We start from the raw sequence: 14,739 nt of genomic DNA on the forward strand, positions 1-14,739 counted from the left end.
ATGTTTTTACACAGGGAGCGAGCCACTCTGTCTAGAGACTGGAAGATCCAACTTTAATGCAAAAGAGGAATTAAGACTGCGGTGACTCTGCCAATGAGGAAAGGCTGACTAACCCTCCCAGACGTCACACATGTAGAAAGTCCCATGCTGGCTGTTTTTTTTGAGTTTTTTAAGAATTTCACGGACACACTCGTCCAGAGTGAATTACTGTCACTCTGACTGTACTATGAGCCACAAGTGGTAGATAAAGGATGTGAGCCAATGCTGAAGTCTGGGTCTGGCATCGATGTCAAATGTTCATATTCGGGTTAAGAAGAAAATGGAGAAGAACTTTTTCTGTTCAGCAAACTTCTGTATTTGTGTGGCTGAGGTTCAGGAGCAGTTTGAGGTGAATTGGGTAGATTTTCTCCAGACTGTCAGTGCCTGTGATAATATTATCAGAGTAGCTCAAAGTCTTATTTGCATTTAAAACTTTTTAATCTTCACTGACTGTAGTGGATCATAACGCAAGTCCAGCTGAATTTGATTTATATAGCACCAGATCACAGCAACAATCGTATCATGGCGTTGAGATAAAGCTGCTGCAATCAAGACAGTCCAACAAGCAGGACGATCATCTACCTCTCAATTTCTGTAACTACATGGAGGTGCTGTGGCACGCACTTCTGAGTCCTGTTGGTGTTTTACTTTATCACAATTTTAATGATATTTGAGCACAGATATCTCTTTGTGCTTGGATAAATGTTACAGAGATCTGGCGGTAGCTCTCTAGGCAGATTTTACACTTGCGGACAAAAAAGTAGTGACACTGAATTGGTGTCCGTGCTGGGTTGATATCAGACAGTGTTTCCTATTGAATTGGATTCTAACCAACATGCCAACTCCAGTCTTGAACAGTGATTAATATACCTGGGTAGCCCACGTAAGTACCCTTTATGTGGGAGATGCCTGTAGATATCCGGACTTGAGGTGTAAAACTGTTGCAGACATGGGCAGCTGGACAGCCAAGCAGTCATTTGTGTTATACTGCTTTGAAGTCTGCTGCATGGAGCATATGCTTAGTTGGTGAGGTAATGTAAATTCTCCACGAACAAGTCCATGCGGTCACAAATAACTGAGAAGCATGCGAATGACCGTAATAGAGTAATAGAAGGTTGGTTTGATGTGCAGTTTGGTTTAAATCTCAGTTTTAAATTTATTTGTCCAGTACTGTTTCTTCTGCTCCCGGCTCTCTCTCGGTGTGCATGACACCTGTTGTATAGTAAGTCCAGGACAAGCTTTTCATTTGGGCATGGAAGTTTTTCCTTATCCACATAAGGAGCTTAACCAAGTGTGGCTTAGATCATGTTAAATCTCTTATCGGTAAGAGTGTAGTAAAAATGTATCCCAAGGAGTCGCTATAGAAGCCGACACATGTATAGCTTTGAACTACAGGTGTTAATAATTTTCCAGACATGCACACACGTATCTGATTAGCTCTTGGCATCATTATCTACTCCGCAAAGTTTTATGACTTTAGGGATATTAATATGTTTATTTCAGATGGAAAATCAGAGAGGAGCAGTTTGTTGATTCTTCATTGCTTTATTTTCTTTTTGTCGCATCCATAAAATAAACCTTTAGCATTGTTGTAATCAGCAGTGGAGCCTCCTTGTCTGTATGGAAAGATGCTGAAAGGGAAAGGGGGTGGTTGGGGCTGTGGAAGGAGGAGATGGAGTTTGACTGGCAGGGACTACGAGAATGAGTCACTCATCCGGCTCCCTGAATTTGGAGCTGCAGACCTATTCTGGGCTGCGGTGACACGTGTATGTGTGCGGTTGTGTGCATAGATGCATGCACACTAATGTACACACATGGTCGAGTCCAATAGCTAAAGTCACCAGATTTGTGCTGTTAGCCTTGCCGCGCTCTGTGTGCGTGCGCGTTTGTGTGTTGGAGGAAAATGAAAGTAGTCTGGTGACCAAACCACAACACAGAAGCCAAATTTTAAACAGATATTTATCTTCTCTCTCCCTCCACTGCACTAAATTCCCTTCAGTAACACCACCACCAGTCTGCAAGTGACTCCAGCTCCACTGTGGCCTCCATCGATCGCTTCACATATACGTTTTATAAGTGGTTGAGCAGTCAGGTTCATAAGCATTTCAAAAGTAATGTAACTTTGTACTTTCAGTACACCACCATCACACTGGATTTCAAATGAAGTAAAGGTCAAGGGTTTTTCCTGCATTCAATAAATGTTGGCCTTCCCCCAAAGAAAAACTACCGTAATTGTAATAAAACTGTTATTATTTTTTTTAATTGTTTTAAGCATCAGCTTATCATCAGTCACATTTTTGTTAATCAGATGACCTAAAATAACAGGAAAATTCAGACTTCTGTTAAGTAAGTAAGATGACTCAGTGTTGTAAGTATATGTGGAACAGCTGGGAAATAAGACTGGTTTAATTGTGAATTTTAGCTTTAGTAAAATAATATAATTATCTAAAATTAGCAAAATGGGCTATTTATTTATTTATTTATTTAAATAACTCACCTAATTTACATGGATTTGTCCGAATGTAAATACGTACATTTACTTGTAGCGGACATTTCAATGAGATTAATTTAATCTGTTTTGATTACTTAATAGGGATTCACTTTTGTTGCATGTTCAATTTCCGCTTCTTTTGATCGATCCCTCTTTCCCCTCTCCCTGAAATGAAAGCAGACCCTTGTGATCTGACTTGATGACACTCGTTGAGGCACGTTACTTCTTCTTTTCTGTGGTTTACCAGCAAAGCGTTCATGCTAAAGGGCAGGTTATTTGTGCATTTTGCCAGCTGACCGCTCAGTTTGATGTTATTAATCAGCAAAGCAACTTCCTGAATGTGATGCTTGCCAGTTTGTTGGGCTTAAGATCAGCTGACTTTCCTTCTGACAGCACAATGTTTCATTATCCATTTGTAACTCACTGCTATTCGCAGATATTCAAGATTTCCTTCCAAATTCCACAATAACTACAGGAAGAGATCTTCAGTGAAGCAGTCAGGTAGCCAGGTGCTCATCACAGCCAAATGTTTTACAGTGTTGTCATTTTCTGGAAGGAAGGCATGCTCAGACGAGTTTGGGAGCATGCGTGCATGCATTTATGTGTTTTTCCTCTCTGGGAAAATAGGCCTAAGAGTGATAAGTCTGCAACCTTGGCTCAGGGGCTGCAGATTAGGAGATAGAAGTTTGAGCTCTGAGATCATCACTGATGTGCCTGTTCAGGATTTTGTTTCTCATTATCACTGCAGTAATAATCATTTCCTGTGAAGATTGCCTACTTTGCTGCTTTTAATCTGTTCAGCCTTTTTTTATTTCCCACTGGCAATCCTAGTAGTTAATTATTTGTCTTAATGAGATTGAAAGGTGCCAAAGATGCAACTGAGGTACCTCAGGAAGACAGTAGTGACATATTTAAATCGGCTGCAGCTTTAAAGGAGCTCCCCCTCACATTAGAGTGTAATAACTGTCTCTTGACTGCACACGTTTAAACCGACCCAGGGCCAGCTTAATCACAGTTTTGGCTGACTTCGAGATAGTTTGGACCTTCAAGACGGGACAGTTTTCTGTCTGGCTGATTCCCAAATTAATGTGCTTTAGCTGTCTCTGCTCTAGTGAAGATGGTCTAAACATTCAAAAGGGTTTTATTAGCTTTACTAATGTGACAAACCTTCAAACTCCATACTTTCTATTGAGATGAGCATTACTAGTCAACCTTTTCGTCTTCTTTTAATAGTATACTGTCAGGTGAAGGCCGTTTGTACAGCCAAAATCAGTCAACAAACACAACTTAGCCTATTATCTCCTTCCAGCTCAGCTTGTAGAACATGATTTCAAACTTTTTGAGTCTTTGGGTCAGCACCCATTTATGATGTTTGGGAATAATAAACAAAAAACACAAACCAGGAGAGGTCATTAAATAAAAACATGCAAAATGACCATCAAATATTTGTGATTAAATATTTACATTTTAAATAGAAACCTGAACTAAATAAAAATAAAGCCTTGGGATTTCAGTTACATGCTTCATTTATTTGACCTTTGTCTGATCTGGCATTTATTTTACATCTTCTCTTCGATGGGAAAAGGGAAGAGTGGCTGCTGGTTAGAAGAATGAAACAGAAATCGCAGAGGAAATGTCAACTAGTTTATTAACAGGAGATCAAAATGAGATAAATGCTATTTTTTTGTGGGAAGGCTGCAAAGTTTTTGCTTTTAAATCAAGTTGTGATATTCCTAAGTTTAGGAATGACATGTCATAAAGCAGATTTGTTTAGATTTTTTTTGTTTGTTTGTGTAAGCAGCTTTGCTTCCTCTTTGCTTTTTTTTTTTTTTTTTTTTTCTCAGTTCCTCCATACAAAACGTATTCACCCGACCTTTTATATCTCATTTCCTTTATTCTCTCTGATTCTCTCTCTCTCTGGAAAGCTTTTTGGTTTCCTTTGGCGTCATACTACTCTTTTTAGTCTCTTTGTTCCTTGGTGGGGAAATGAACATGTAAGGACACATTTCAGGCTCATATCCGTACCCCATTATAAGATTAGATTAAGGGTTTTTTTCCTTCTACTTCTTTGGTAAATGCTCATCCTGTCTGCATCTCCCCAACACTGACCTCTTCTCTTACAATCTCCTCCTTCCTTATCAGTGTGTTCAGTCGTCTGTCTCTTTATTAACGTTATGTAATGGAGGATCATGTGAGAGCGTAGGGTGAAGGTTCACACTGTGCACCTGCGAATACTCGTCCTCCTTTTCCCTTTGATCTCTGCTGGATTTCTTTCTTTTCTTTCACCTTTCTTCCTCTTCCTCACTCTCTTGTCTGCGTTTCCACCTGATTTCTTCCTTCCTCGTCCCATCCGTTTTCCACGACTCCTCCCTGCCTTTAAGCCGCTGGCTCCTCGATTCTGAACTCCATCCTTTATGGGTAATTATGAGATCAGCTCAGTGAGGAGCGGAGTTTTTAAACAGTAGTTTAAGGCTCAGGACTCCTCATTAGAGCAGAGTTAGACTGTCTGTTGTGTTGAAGAGGGATAGTTAACTTGGTGTGTATCGTTAATAGTCAATCACCTTAAACTCAAGTGATTTAAATTCACTATCCTTTTTAATATAGATTCTCTGCATCATTTAAATCCTTTAATTTGGAGATCCTATAGAGTGGCAGTTAAGTGTTAAGTGAAGTTTAAACTTTATCTTAATTCTTTTCGCATGTGTTTATTTGCGTTTTCCTCCAAAATATGACTTTCTGCAGATGCCAGTGCCGTTAACGCCCAGCAGAGATTCCCCGTTTCCTGCTCTGTACCCATTTGTTTCCTGCCTTTATGTGTTATCCTGATCCCTGCACTGATTTAAAAATAAATAAATAAAAATCCAGATTTCAGCAGTGAGCCAGCCTCCTCAGAGATTTGAGCCTGGTCAGCTACCTCTGTGGGTCTCTCTCCATGGCCCTGGATCATTACCCTGCAGACAGACACACACCGACCTTTCCAGTAGCTAAATATAGGTCCGCCAAAGAATAGGAGGAAGGGAGGGAAAAATAAACGGGGGGATAGATGGATAGAATTAACAGCATGTTAAAGAAACTTGTTGGAGAGAAAGAGGCAGCCTGTGTTTGGGCTCAGCGGCTGCAGGCCTTTTTGGACAATACCCCAGTGATGGTTATCGGTCATTATGAGTACCGTTCCAACTGGAGTGACGTCAGAGTCCATAAGAAAAGCAGACCTGCGTGTTAAACCCGCTCACCCTGTGATTATTGCTGCACAGATTGTGTGTTTCTCTTGGATGGGAGCACGCAGGTGGCTTGGGACTGCAGGCTAATAGTAAATGAGTTTTAATGCCCTGGACTTGGCTATATATAGACTCCAGCAAGGCCTGAAATCGTGTGCTTCCCCCCTCTGCCCGACAATCAGAAATTCTTCCTGTCTGGAGCAAAGTTTGCCAGATAGTACAAGGGTTTTTTTTCCCTTTGTCTACTTAAGTTTTCACTGACTTGTGGCCTCCTGCGCCATCAGCCGTGGACTAAACCAGAGCAGCCATAAAACAAGCTGCATAATAGCTCAGACATGTTAACACTTTACTTGCTGCTGAGGAGTATTTCTCTAAGCTCGACGAGTTTCACGTGTTGGCATTATGTTTAAAAAAAGATTCCAAATTTTTTTCTTTTTAAGAGTTTCTCTGGAATATGGCGTGTTTACAGTCCCATAACACTTCTCTAACACTTTGTACACAGCTCTAGTGTGAATAAAAACAGCAAAACTGCCAGCAAAAGCACACACAAGACACATTTTCTGCATATGTTTTTACATGCACACTTAACAATAGAGATCAGTAGTGGAGGATCTTTTACTTGAAGTACAAGGCTTTGCTCTTTGGTCATGACTGGTCGGTTGACTTCAGGTTTTTTTAATTTTGGTATTACGTCTCTGAAGTTATACTATCAGGCGTGGCCAGCCGGATAATAAAGTCTATGGGTGCAGCGGAAGCACAAACTTCTTGGAAGGACTGTACCACTCTGAGCAGACACTGATTACTTGTCATTCCCAGTGGCCACGCCCCAAATTCTACGAAACAATTGGATGAGTTGTAAAAACTAATTCATTGCACAGTTTTTTATGAAGGGGGAAACTAAACAAAGGTTTAGTTTTTGTTAGTTCGTTTTTGTTAATATACATTTTAATGCTGTTAAACTGGGCCTAGCATTAGATTTACTTGCTTTTGGAGCCAGCTTCAAGTGGCCACTAGAAGAACTACAGTCAGCCTAAGAGTCTGCAGTAGGCGGCTCTCTAATACTTGCAGTTTGACAGGGTTCTTCCTGCATGCACAATGACATTTTGGTTTTGGCTTTACCAGGACTGTAATAAGTCATTTTAAACAGTTTTAATTGGCTTAAATTGAAAGGAGAAAAAATAACAAAATGCTGAGCAGCTATGGATGTGAAGTCGGCCCTCAAATGGCAATTTTTGAGCCAAAAAACTTTCTTTGTACCGCTATCAGAAGCAATTGTGCTTTTATTACTAGTTACGTGAGGGGGTCTCCTTCATTATTATTTTGAAACCCTAATATTCTTAAACAAGATTAATTAGAAGCGTGTCATAAAGTTTAGGGTGCGCTAGATTCCTAGGGGTGGTCATAGTTTGTATGAGTCAAAGTTTTATTGCTTCTCTAGTCTTTTTGATCTCCACCTCTCTGGCTTTTAGCCTCAGTGTGTGTTTTTACTCGCACTGCGGTAACCACCAGCTGTAACAGATGCACCTCCAACTGGACCCTCATTGGTGCATCTGTTGAAATGCTGCACCATCAGCGGTGCTTGCTGTCTGGCTTTCTGGGTCCGTCTGTGTTGCTTCTGAATCAGTTTAGGAGGCGTGAATGAACAGGTCTTGTGTCTCTTTTGAACTGAGATGTAAACTGTGTACAGTACTTTTAATGCAGATTTATCGTTGTGATGGTAAAAGCGTGCCTCTACAGTGCTTTCAGGACAGGCCAACGTGTGTTTTGTAAACACGGCGTGACAGTGAAGCAGGGCTCTTCTGGCCAAGCGGCTTTAGACAGATCACACCCTCACGCTGCAGCTCTCTGACTCTGCGCTGCAAACTCAAAACTCTTTTGGCAAGTTTCAGTAATCGAATCATATTTTGTCTTGTTTGTCGTGACTCGGCCATTTATTTTTAGAGCTAAAAGCTTTTGTTGCTAGGAGACTGTGTGTCTTAGAGGCTGAGTGAGGGAGGGAGGGAGGGACAGTATGAAAGAGAAAAGAAATGAAGAAAGGAAGCGATGGCTGCGGCGTTGAGGGGGAGAAAGGCGGAATCTGTGAAAGGCGAACGACAAAACGAACGAGCTATGAGTCAGCAGGGACATCTGCAACACATGCAGTGGGCATGGTTGCTATTTCTGTGTTCTTTGTCTGTGTGCTCTGTGCACCCACGCATGAACCCACTTACCTCTCGCCACTAACCTGTGTTGTGTATCTGTGTACTTTGCGAGATATTAGCTCGCCCACTTTGATTCAATCCCCTCCTCCCCGCTGTGCGTTGTATGTGTCACCGGGCATCTGTGCATGTACTACATGTGCACATGTGTGTTTTTCATCGGCGATTGTGTCACAACGCCTAACCTGTCCCCAGTGACAAGAGCCTTATTGTCCGCTGTATGAATCATATGCTTGTACCCCATTAGTAATCTGCCTTCAAATGGCTGTTAGCGACTATCACAGCCAGCTCGTCTGTCTTTTGGCTCTCTCTCCGAGCACCATTGGAGATCAGATAGCAGCATGTTGTTTATTAGTCACCGGGAGCGCGCCTGTTTTTCAGGATATTTTTTACTCTTCCTTACGATTGCTTGAGTTTTTTAGCTGCCAACTTTAAAAAAAAGAAAATACTTATAGTTGTAGCCAGTATATTTGCAGATTTGGAGAGTGAAAGTCACGTCAGAAAACTTGCACTCCTTTAGTTTCTGTCACATGTATAAACAAAGTTGCAGTGTTGGTTACTCCTATTCAACAGGACCAAACTTTCTCAAGCCCCCTTTTTTCTTTTTGTAACTCCAAAATCTGTGTGAGATAAGTGAAGGCAAATAGCTGAATTATATAACTGTTGTACCACCTACCTATTGCTGAAACATTATGTTAAGAGGGGCAGCCAATCAAAAGAAAGGTTGCTAAAACGAAGGTGGTATAGCTAGTATGGCTCACAGTCAATGAACTGAGAGGCTGCAGCGAGGCCCGACTGCAAGTTAAAGATTATTTTGAACCGTGAATCATGCAGAGCTACTCTGACCGTCCATGAATAAAAAAAAAAAATGTTGCAATACAAATTTAGATGACTAATGCACTTGGTTAGGTCAGTCAGTTTGAATTCATAAAATGTCTCCATCACTGTGATGTGATGACTCAGGCTTATGGATTGAACCCCTTGATGCAGGAACATTTATGAAATATCACATTCATTTGATGGGAGAGAGATGGGGGGGGCGTGATGAGTGATAGCATGTATTACTTTTGGTTTAGTAGACGAAGCAGTGCTGTGAAGTTTTCTTGCAAGATTTGGAGTGTGCTGAACAACAAAATGTTCTTAAATTTGAACATTACTCAACTGGTGTGTCTCCGTTACTTAGCCAGATGTTGATGCACAAGGAGCTTGCACCAGTGTGGCAGCATGCCGGTGTTTGCAGAATTTGAAGTCCTGTGATGATATTATGAATAGTTTTTCATGCTCTAAAGGATCTGCTTCCATGGTTGAGTGGTATGTGTATATGACTTCTTGTTATGTGGCTGCGCTGTGTATTGTAAACATCAGCCAAGTGCCTTTTTGTGGCTTTCTTTCTCTCTGTATGACTGATGTCTCCATAGGTCTTAGTTTACGCACTGTCTTTTGTTGTGGTTAGATGTTGCCAGTTTTGGTCGGTTATGCATTACTGATACGGTCTGCTTCTGCAGCTGATACTTACACCGCCATTTCCCTGACTTATGTATTCATGGTGAGGCCCAGCTCCACTTTGCACACCTGATAGTGGACTTTGGTTTCCAACTGGGTTAGTTTTTCCATGACTCACTTTGACTCCATTTACACCTGCTAATAAAATGTGATCTGTTAGAGAAAACACATGTTAATTTCAAAGTGGATTGTAAACACAAGCACCGCTGTGGTCTGAATTTGAATGTATCGCAGCACTGCGAACAGTATCAGCACAGGCAGTTGTATGTGAAAGCAAATCACACGGTGTGTTGAGGATGTGCTACCTGTTTGTGTGTGTGTGGTTAGGGATGATGTGACCCACTGTAGAGTTTGTCATCCACTCAAGCTTCACAAAACACCTTCACACATGATTTGTTTCTGTCATTTGTTGCACTTTTAACTGGTTCACAGTGAAGGACTCAAATAGATACAAACACCTCTGTAGCAAAAATGACCTTTTGACAGAAACACTGTAAAAAGCCCCTTTCTGCTCCGATTAAAAAAAGTACATTTTTTGATAAACTGATGTCTGCTGTTTTGTTTATTTCAAAGAAAAGAGCAAGTATGCACAGATCCAGGCTAATTATTTTGGGTGCCAGACCCAAAACATAATATGTCTGCATGCTGTTTGGCTCGGTTCGTAAAACATTCATACAAAGGCAACATTCTGATCTCTCTCTTCTAGAGAAGGCCAAACCTACAGCCTTGGGCCTGTTTTAGACTTCTGCAGGCAGACTTTGTAGGGCCTACGACGTAACCTACGCAAGTGGCCGATGTCATTGCTGGCATTTGTGCTGGTGCATTATGTATTAATTACCTTGTGGTCCTGGTGTTTTATGTGCAATGCCAGCTGACAGAAACTAATAAAATGCTCTGACTTCTTTCCCTCATGGGTCTCTACTCTTTTCAATCTACTTCTTTGTAGATTCCCTCATGTTCATTACGCAATCGCCTTCCAGGAATTTGCTGACATTTGTTAGTCTTGATTTTGATTCTATGGTTCTCATTCATTACATAAAGACAATGATTGTTATTTTCTCACTGATAGGTGAGGTGCACATAAGGTTACAGCGTAGGGCTTCAGATGAGTTTGCAGTTATTATGTAGCTACAGCATGAAGGACATAATGTTTGGACTTTTAGGAGTGTGAGCTCTTGTGTTGTAACTCATGAATGCAGTTTCCTGCAGCTATGAATGAAGCACCGTTAATAAAGAGCCACAGGTCTGAGCCATCATCAGATTTACAGCCAGTTTCCTCAGACAGTGCTGTGACACTGAGTTTCTTTGATTTATTCTCAACATGGCTTCATTTTGGCCCATGCAGCCGAAGGGCCAGTGAGCTCATTCAATGGCAAGGCGTCATCCACAACTTACAAAAATCCCTATGATACTACAGTTTGCAACAATAACTAAACCTCTAATAGTGTAACAACAGTCTTAAAGAAAACCTATTCATAACTGATCCCCATCCCAGTAAACAGTCAGTGAAGACAACAAGCGAAGCGCAATGAAAAAGTCCTAATTGATTTGAATCAACATCTGGACCCCAGGTCCACATACTGGAGTTTAGTTACCAGGTGTGCACCTTTTTGATTCTCACAGCTTATGCCCCTCTTTTCTGTTTTAATGTCATCTTATCTGGTTTTCATCTGGTATTTCGCCTATTTTGTGTGGTTGTTTTTTGTGTTATTGGCTGCTTTTATGGTGCTGCCCCAGAGCGCTTTCCTCTCACATGTTGACAGGGCCATAAAGGATAAAAAGAAATAAGTATTTCCCAGTTTACTGCGCCAATTTGTTGGTTGCATACTCTTATACATCGCATGGCTTTCTGCATAGCATGGTTATGCAATGGCACCTACCTTTCAGCATGAGTGTCTTGCAGTTTAATCAAACTTGGTTCAACAGGCCACGTCACACAGCGTTACAGTCCAGCAGCCTTGAGCATATCGTTGTTAACAGTTCGCCGTCATTGCTGTATAGATATGACAGACTTTGTAGAGTGTGGGAAACTGATTGTAACCTTGGTATTTAGGATAGTGTGTTTCTTTACAGTTACATAAACACACACACACACACTCACAAAATTTAACATTGTTATATTGTGCCCATATGTTTCCCACCCTCAGCTTTCTCAGCCTGATTGCCAAGGCACATCTGGTCCTAATAAGGTGTGTTTGTGTGCGTGTGTGCGCGTGCCCCTTTGCTATGCAGCCTTTCAGCCTGGCCTTCTGTAGAAGTGGTGTTGAGTCTTTTACTGCCACCCACTGCTTTACAACACAAAGCCTATACTTTAAACTTTCGGGTAATAGTGCGTGTGCTCTGGTGAGATTGTGCTCTGATAGCAGTTATAAAAAACCACAGCTTATATTTTGTCTGTGCATATTTCAAGGCCTGTTAATCTGTTGTAACACTGCTGATTTTCCAGCTTTGATGCTGATAGCAGGGGAAGATTTGATATGACTGCAATCTGTGGGAACAGATTTAACCGAAAGTGCTCATCACCAGCTTTCGCTGAGGCACCAAAGCCTTGCAAGGAGATGTTTGGGGATTTCTTCAAGTTTTTTTTTTTTTTGCTCCCATCAATCTTGTGTCTTATATCCTTTCTCAAATATTCCCCTCCCCTAGCTTAGCACAGTTCCTTTGTCACCTGTTATGCTCATAGTTTAAAATCCTGAGGGGTATTAGCTTTAAACAAAAGCAGTTTACAGCTGTTGTGATGTCGACCCTGGCAACAAAATGGCCGCAGTCCAGTCCAGTCGACAATTAAAGGCTTCAGAGGGATCATAGTTAATCACATGCAGATCACCAATAACATGACTCAAACACAAGACTTTTCCTTGTCACGATCATCCATCTGAACGCCTCTCTCTTTCACCCCAGGGTTTGCCTTCCCAGAGTGGGCCTACAAGCCAGAGTCGAGCCCGGGCTCCAGGCAGATCCAGCTGTGGCACTTCATTCTGGAGCTGCTCCGGAAAGAGGAGTACCATGATGTCATCGCCTGGCAGGGAGACTACGGAGAGTTTGTCATCAAGGACCCAGACGAGGTGGCCCGCCTGTGGGGGGCGAGGAAGTGTAAACCGCAGATGAACTACGACAAGCTCAGCAGAGCACTCAGGTGGGACTAAAGAGTGGAGGGATGGTTTTAACACGGGTCTAACAGGCGTCAGCTTCTCAAACACGGTTCACTTTATATTTTGAAACACACCTTCAGCAAGACTTTAACCATTCAAACAAGACTGCAACTCGCATTTATGAACAATATTTTCCACACATGAGATGAGTCTGGATTGTGCTTTAATGGTTCCCTCAGTTTATTTTATTTTTATTTTTTACTCCTTTACTCTCTTAGAGGAAAATACATTATGCATTACACCCTGCAGTCATTCTCAGGGATGAAACTTGCTGATACTACCAACATGAATTACTGCGTGTTTGTAGTGGCTCCCCTTTTGTGCCTCAAGGGTTTAAGGTTCAACTCCAGACAGGAACTTTTGTCCTCGATGCTTCTAATTTTCACTCATTATCTGGTCACCCAATACTTGACTCCGGATGATCGCAGGTCCCTGAAGTCTTTTAAAATAAATGTGATACATAGTTGGTTTAAAAAAAAATCCCTTAAAATTTGTGTCTTTGCTCTAAATTCAGTTTGAAATGTGTTATTTTCATTGCACATGGAGAATTTTTGCCACACAATGTCACTTATTTCACACTCTCACACTTGGATCAGAAACAGTCCCACTCACCAACAGGCTGCACCCAATCATGGTTAACCTTGTTCACATATAGTCAGTGAATACTTAACATAGTTGTTTATAAGCAGAAAAGATAAAAGTATATTTAAACACTTGTTATTAAAACAGCTTTTGTCTTTGTAGTTTAACCTTTTTGGTGATGGCTGCCTGTGTAAATATATACAGGGATAGTTGGCAATAGACCTAAAATGGTTTGTTTGTTTGTTTTTTAAAAGAAGTGCAGAAGTCTTTGGCTGGCAAACACTCAAACAGAGACACCTGAACCTGATGATGAAGAAGACGTTCGGCAGCCAGTCTGCTCATTAGTTTACGGAAATGAAAGATGCAATTTTAACAGCAAATGGCTTGAGGATAATTGTAACTCCTGATGATTAAAAGTGTTCCTGGAAATGATGAACAAGATACTTTATTTTATCTGAAGTGACCTTTTCCCCCATTTGGAAAGTGTTTAGTTTTGTCCTTCATTTAATTAAAAGTGTTGCTTAAAAGGTCTGAAAGTGTGAAATTAAAAAGTTAACCTTTGCTGTGCTTGCTAGTTGGCGCCAGGTTGGTTTATTATTTTAGTAAATCATAAGCACAGTTACCTGTTGTTTCTAAGATGTTATCAGTCCAGTTCAGATCTGCACTACTTTAATGAGCTTTAGACTGTGTCGGAGTAAGCTGCAACACATTAGGTTAATGATGGTTTCTATTTACTTTAAATTTATTTATTTTTTTCCCCCTCTAAATTATTCAGTTGGTCACCACTAACATCCCAAGTAACCAACCTGTAGCTAAGCTTAAAGTAAGCTTAGGTCTACTCACTTTTCCGTACTGCTGTAGAAGCCTTCATCACCAAAGCCGAGCCTCGTTACACCTGAGTTTTATCCATTCCACATCAGGACTGGAGAGCTAGGATGGCTCGTATTTGTTGATCTATTAACACCAATGAAAAACAGCCAGCTTTTCCCAGCTAGCTGATACTAATGCTAAGCCATATACAGTGGAACCCCGACTTATGAATGCCCCATTTAACAAAAAATTCAAGTTACGAAGGCACTTGACGGCAATATTTCTGCCCGTGTTACGGCAAAATGCCCGTGTAACGAAATCCGCTGGCTCTGATTGGCTGAGCCCAGAATCCCTACAATGCCCACAATGCCTTCCGAATCATGTGACAACTTGTGCTTTGTTTTATTAGCCTATAACTTATCGTTCACTCAAAATGGGTGCTTCGACTTTGGAAAATTTTGTTTTTATAAAATCTATTCACAACGCAGGAGGGTAGACAGTTTCATAAATGTTAAGTTACAGCAGCTTGAATCGTGTTGTTTTGAACCTCGGGTGAACAAACTCAGTAAAGTGTGCTGGATTGATTTTTCAAATGGATCCTCTTTGAGGGTAGTAAAGTACATCAAACCACAGGGTTAGGATAACGGTCCATTCACACACAACAGAATTGAACTATGATTTATTTTTAAATTATACCGAGTCTCTTTTTTGTTTTCTGTTCATTTGAACTTGCAGGTGTTGAAAAC

The 14,739-nt window shown here is 41.1% G+C and overlaps 1 protein-coding gene across 1 annotated transcript in view; it reads left to right on the forward strand.

Moving 5' to 3' along the window:
• The window catches only part of erf (Ets2 repressor factor), a 45,650-nt gene that overhangs the window by 16,978 nt on the left and 13,933 nt on the right, over positions 1 to 14,739 (forward strand). The window contains exon 2 of the mRNA XM_026155570.1: positions 12,351 to 12,585. Within this exon, the coding sequence (XP_026011355.1) occupies positions 12,351 to 12,585 (235 nt within the window). The remainder of the gene's footprint in view (positions 1 to 12,350; positions 12,586 to 14,739) is intronic.

This window comes from Astatotilapia calliptera, chromosome 22 (genome assembly GCF_900246225.1).
Source record: "Astatotilapia calliptera chromosome 22, fAstCal1.2, whole genome shotgun sequence".
NCBI lineage: Eukaryota > Metazoa > Chordata > Actinopteri > Cichliformes > Cichlidae > Astatotilapia > Astatotilapia calliptera.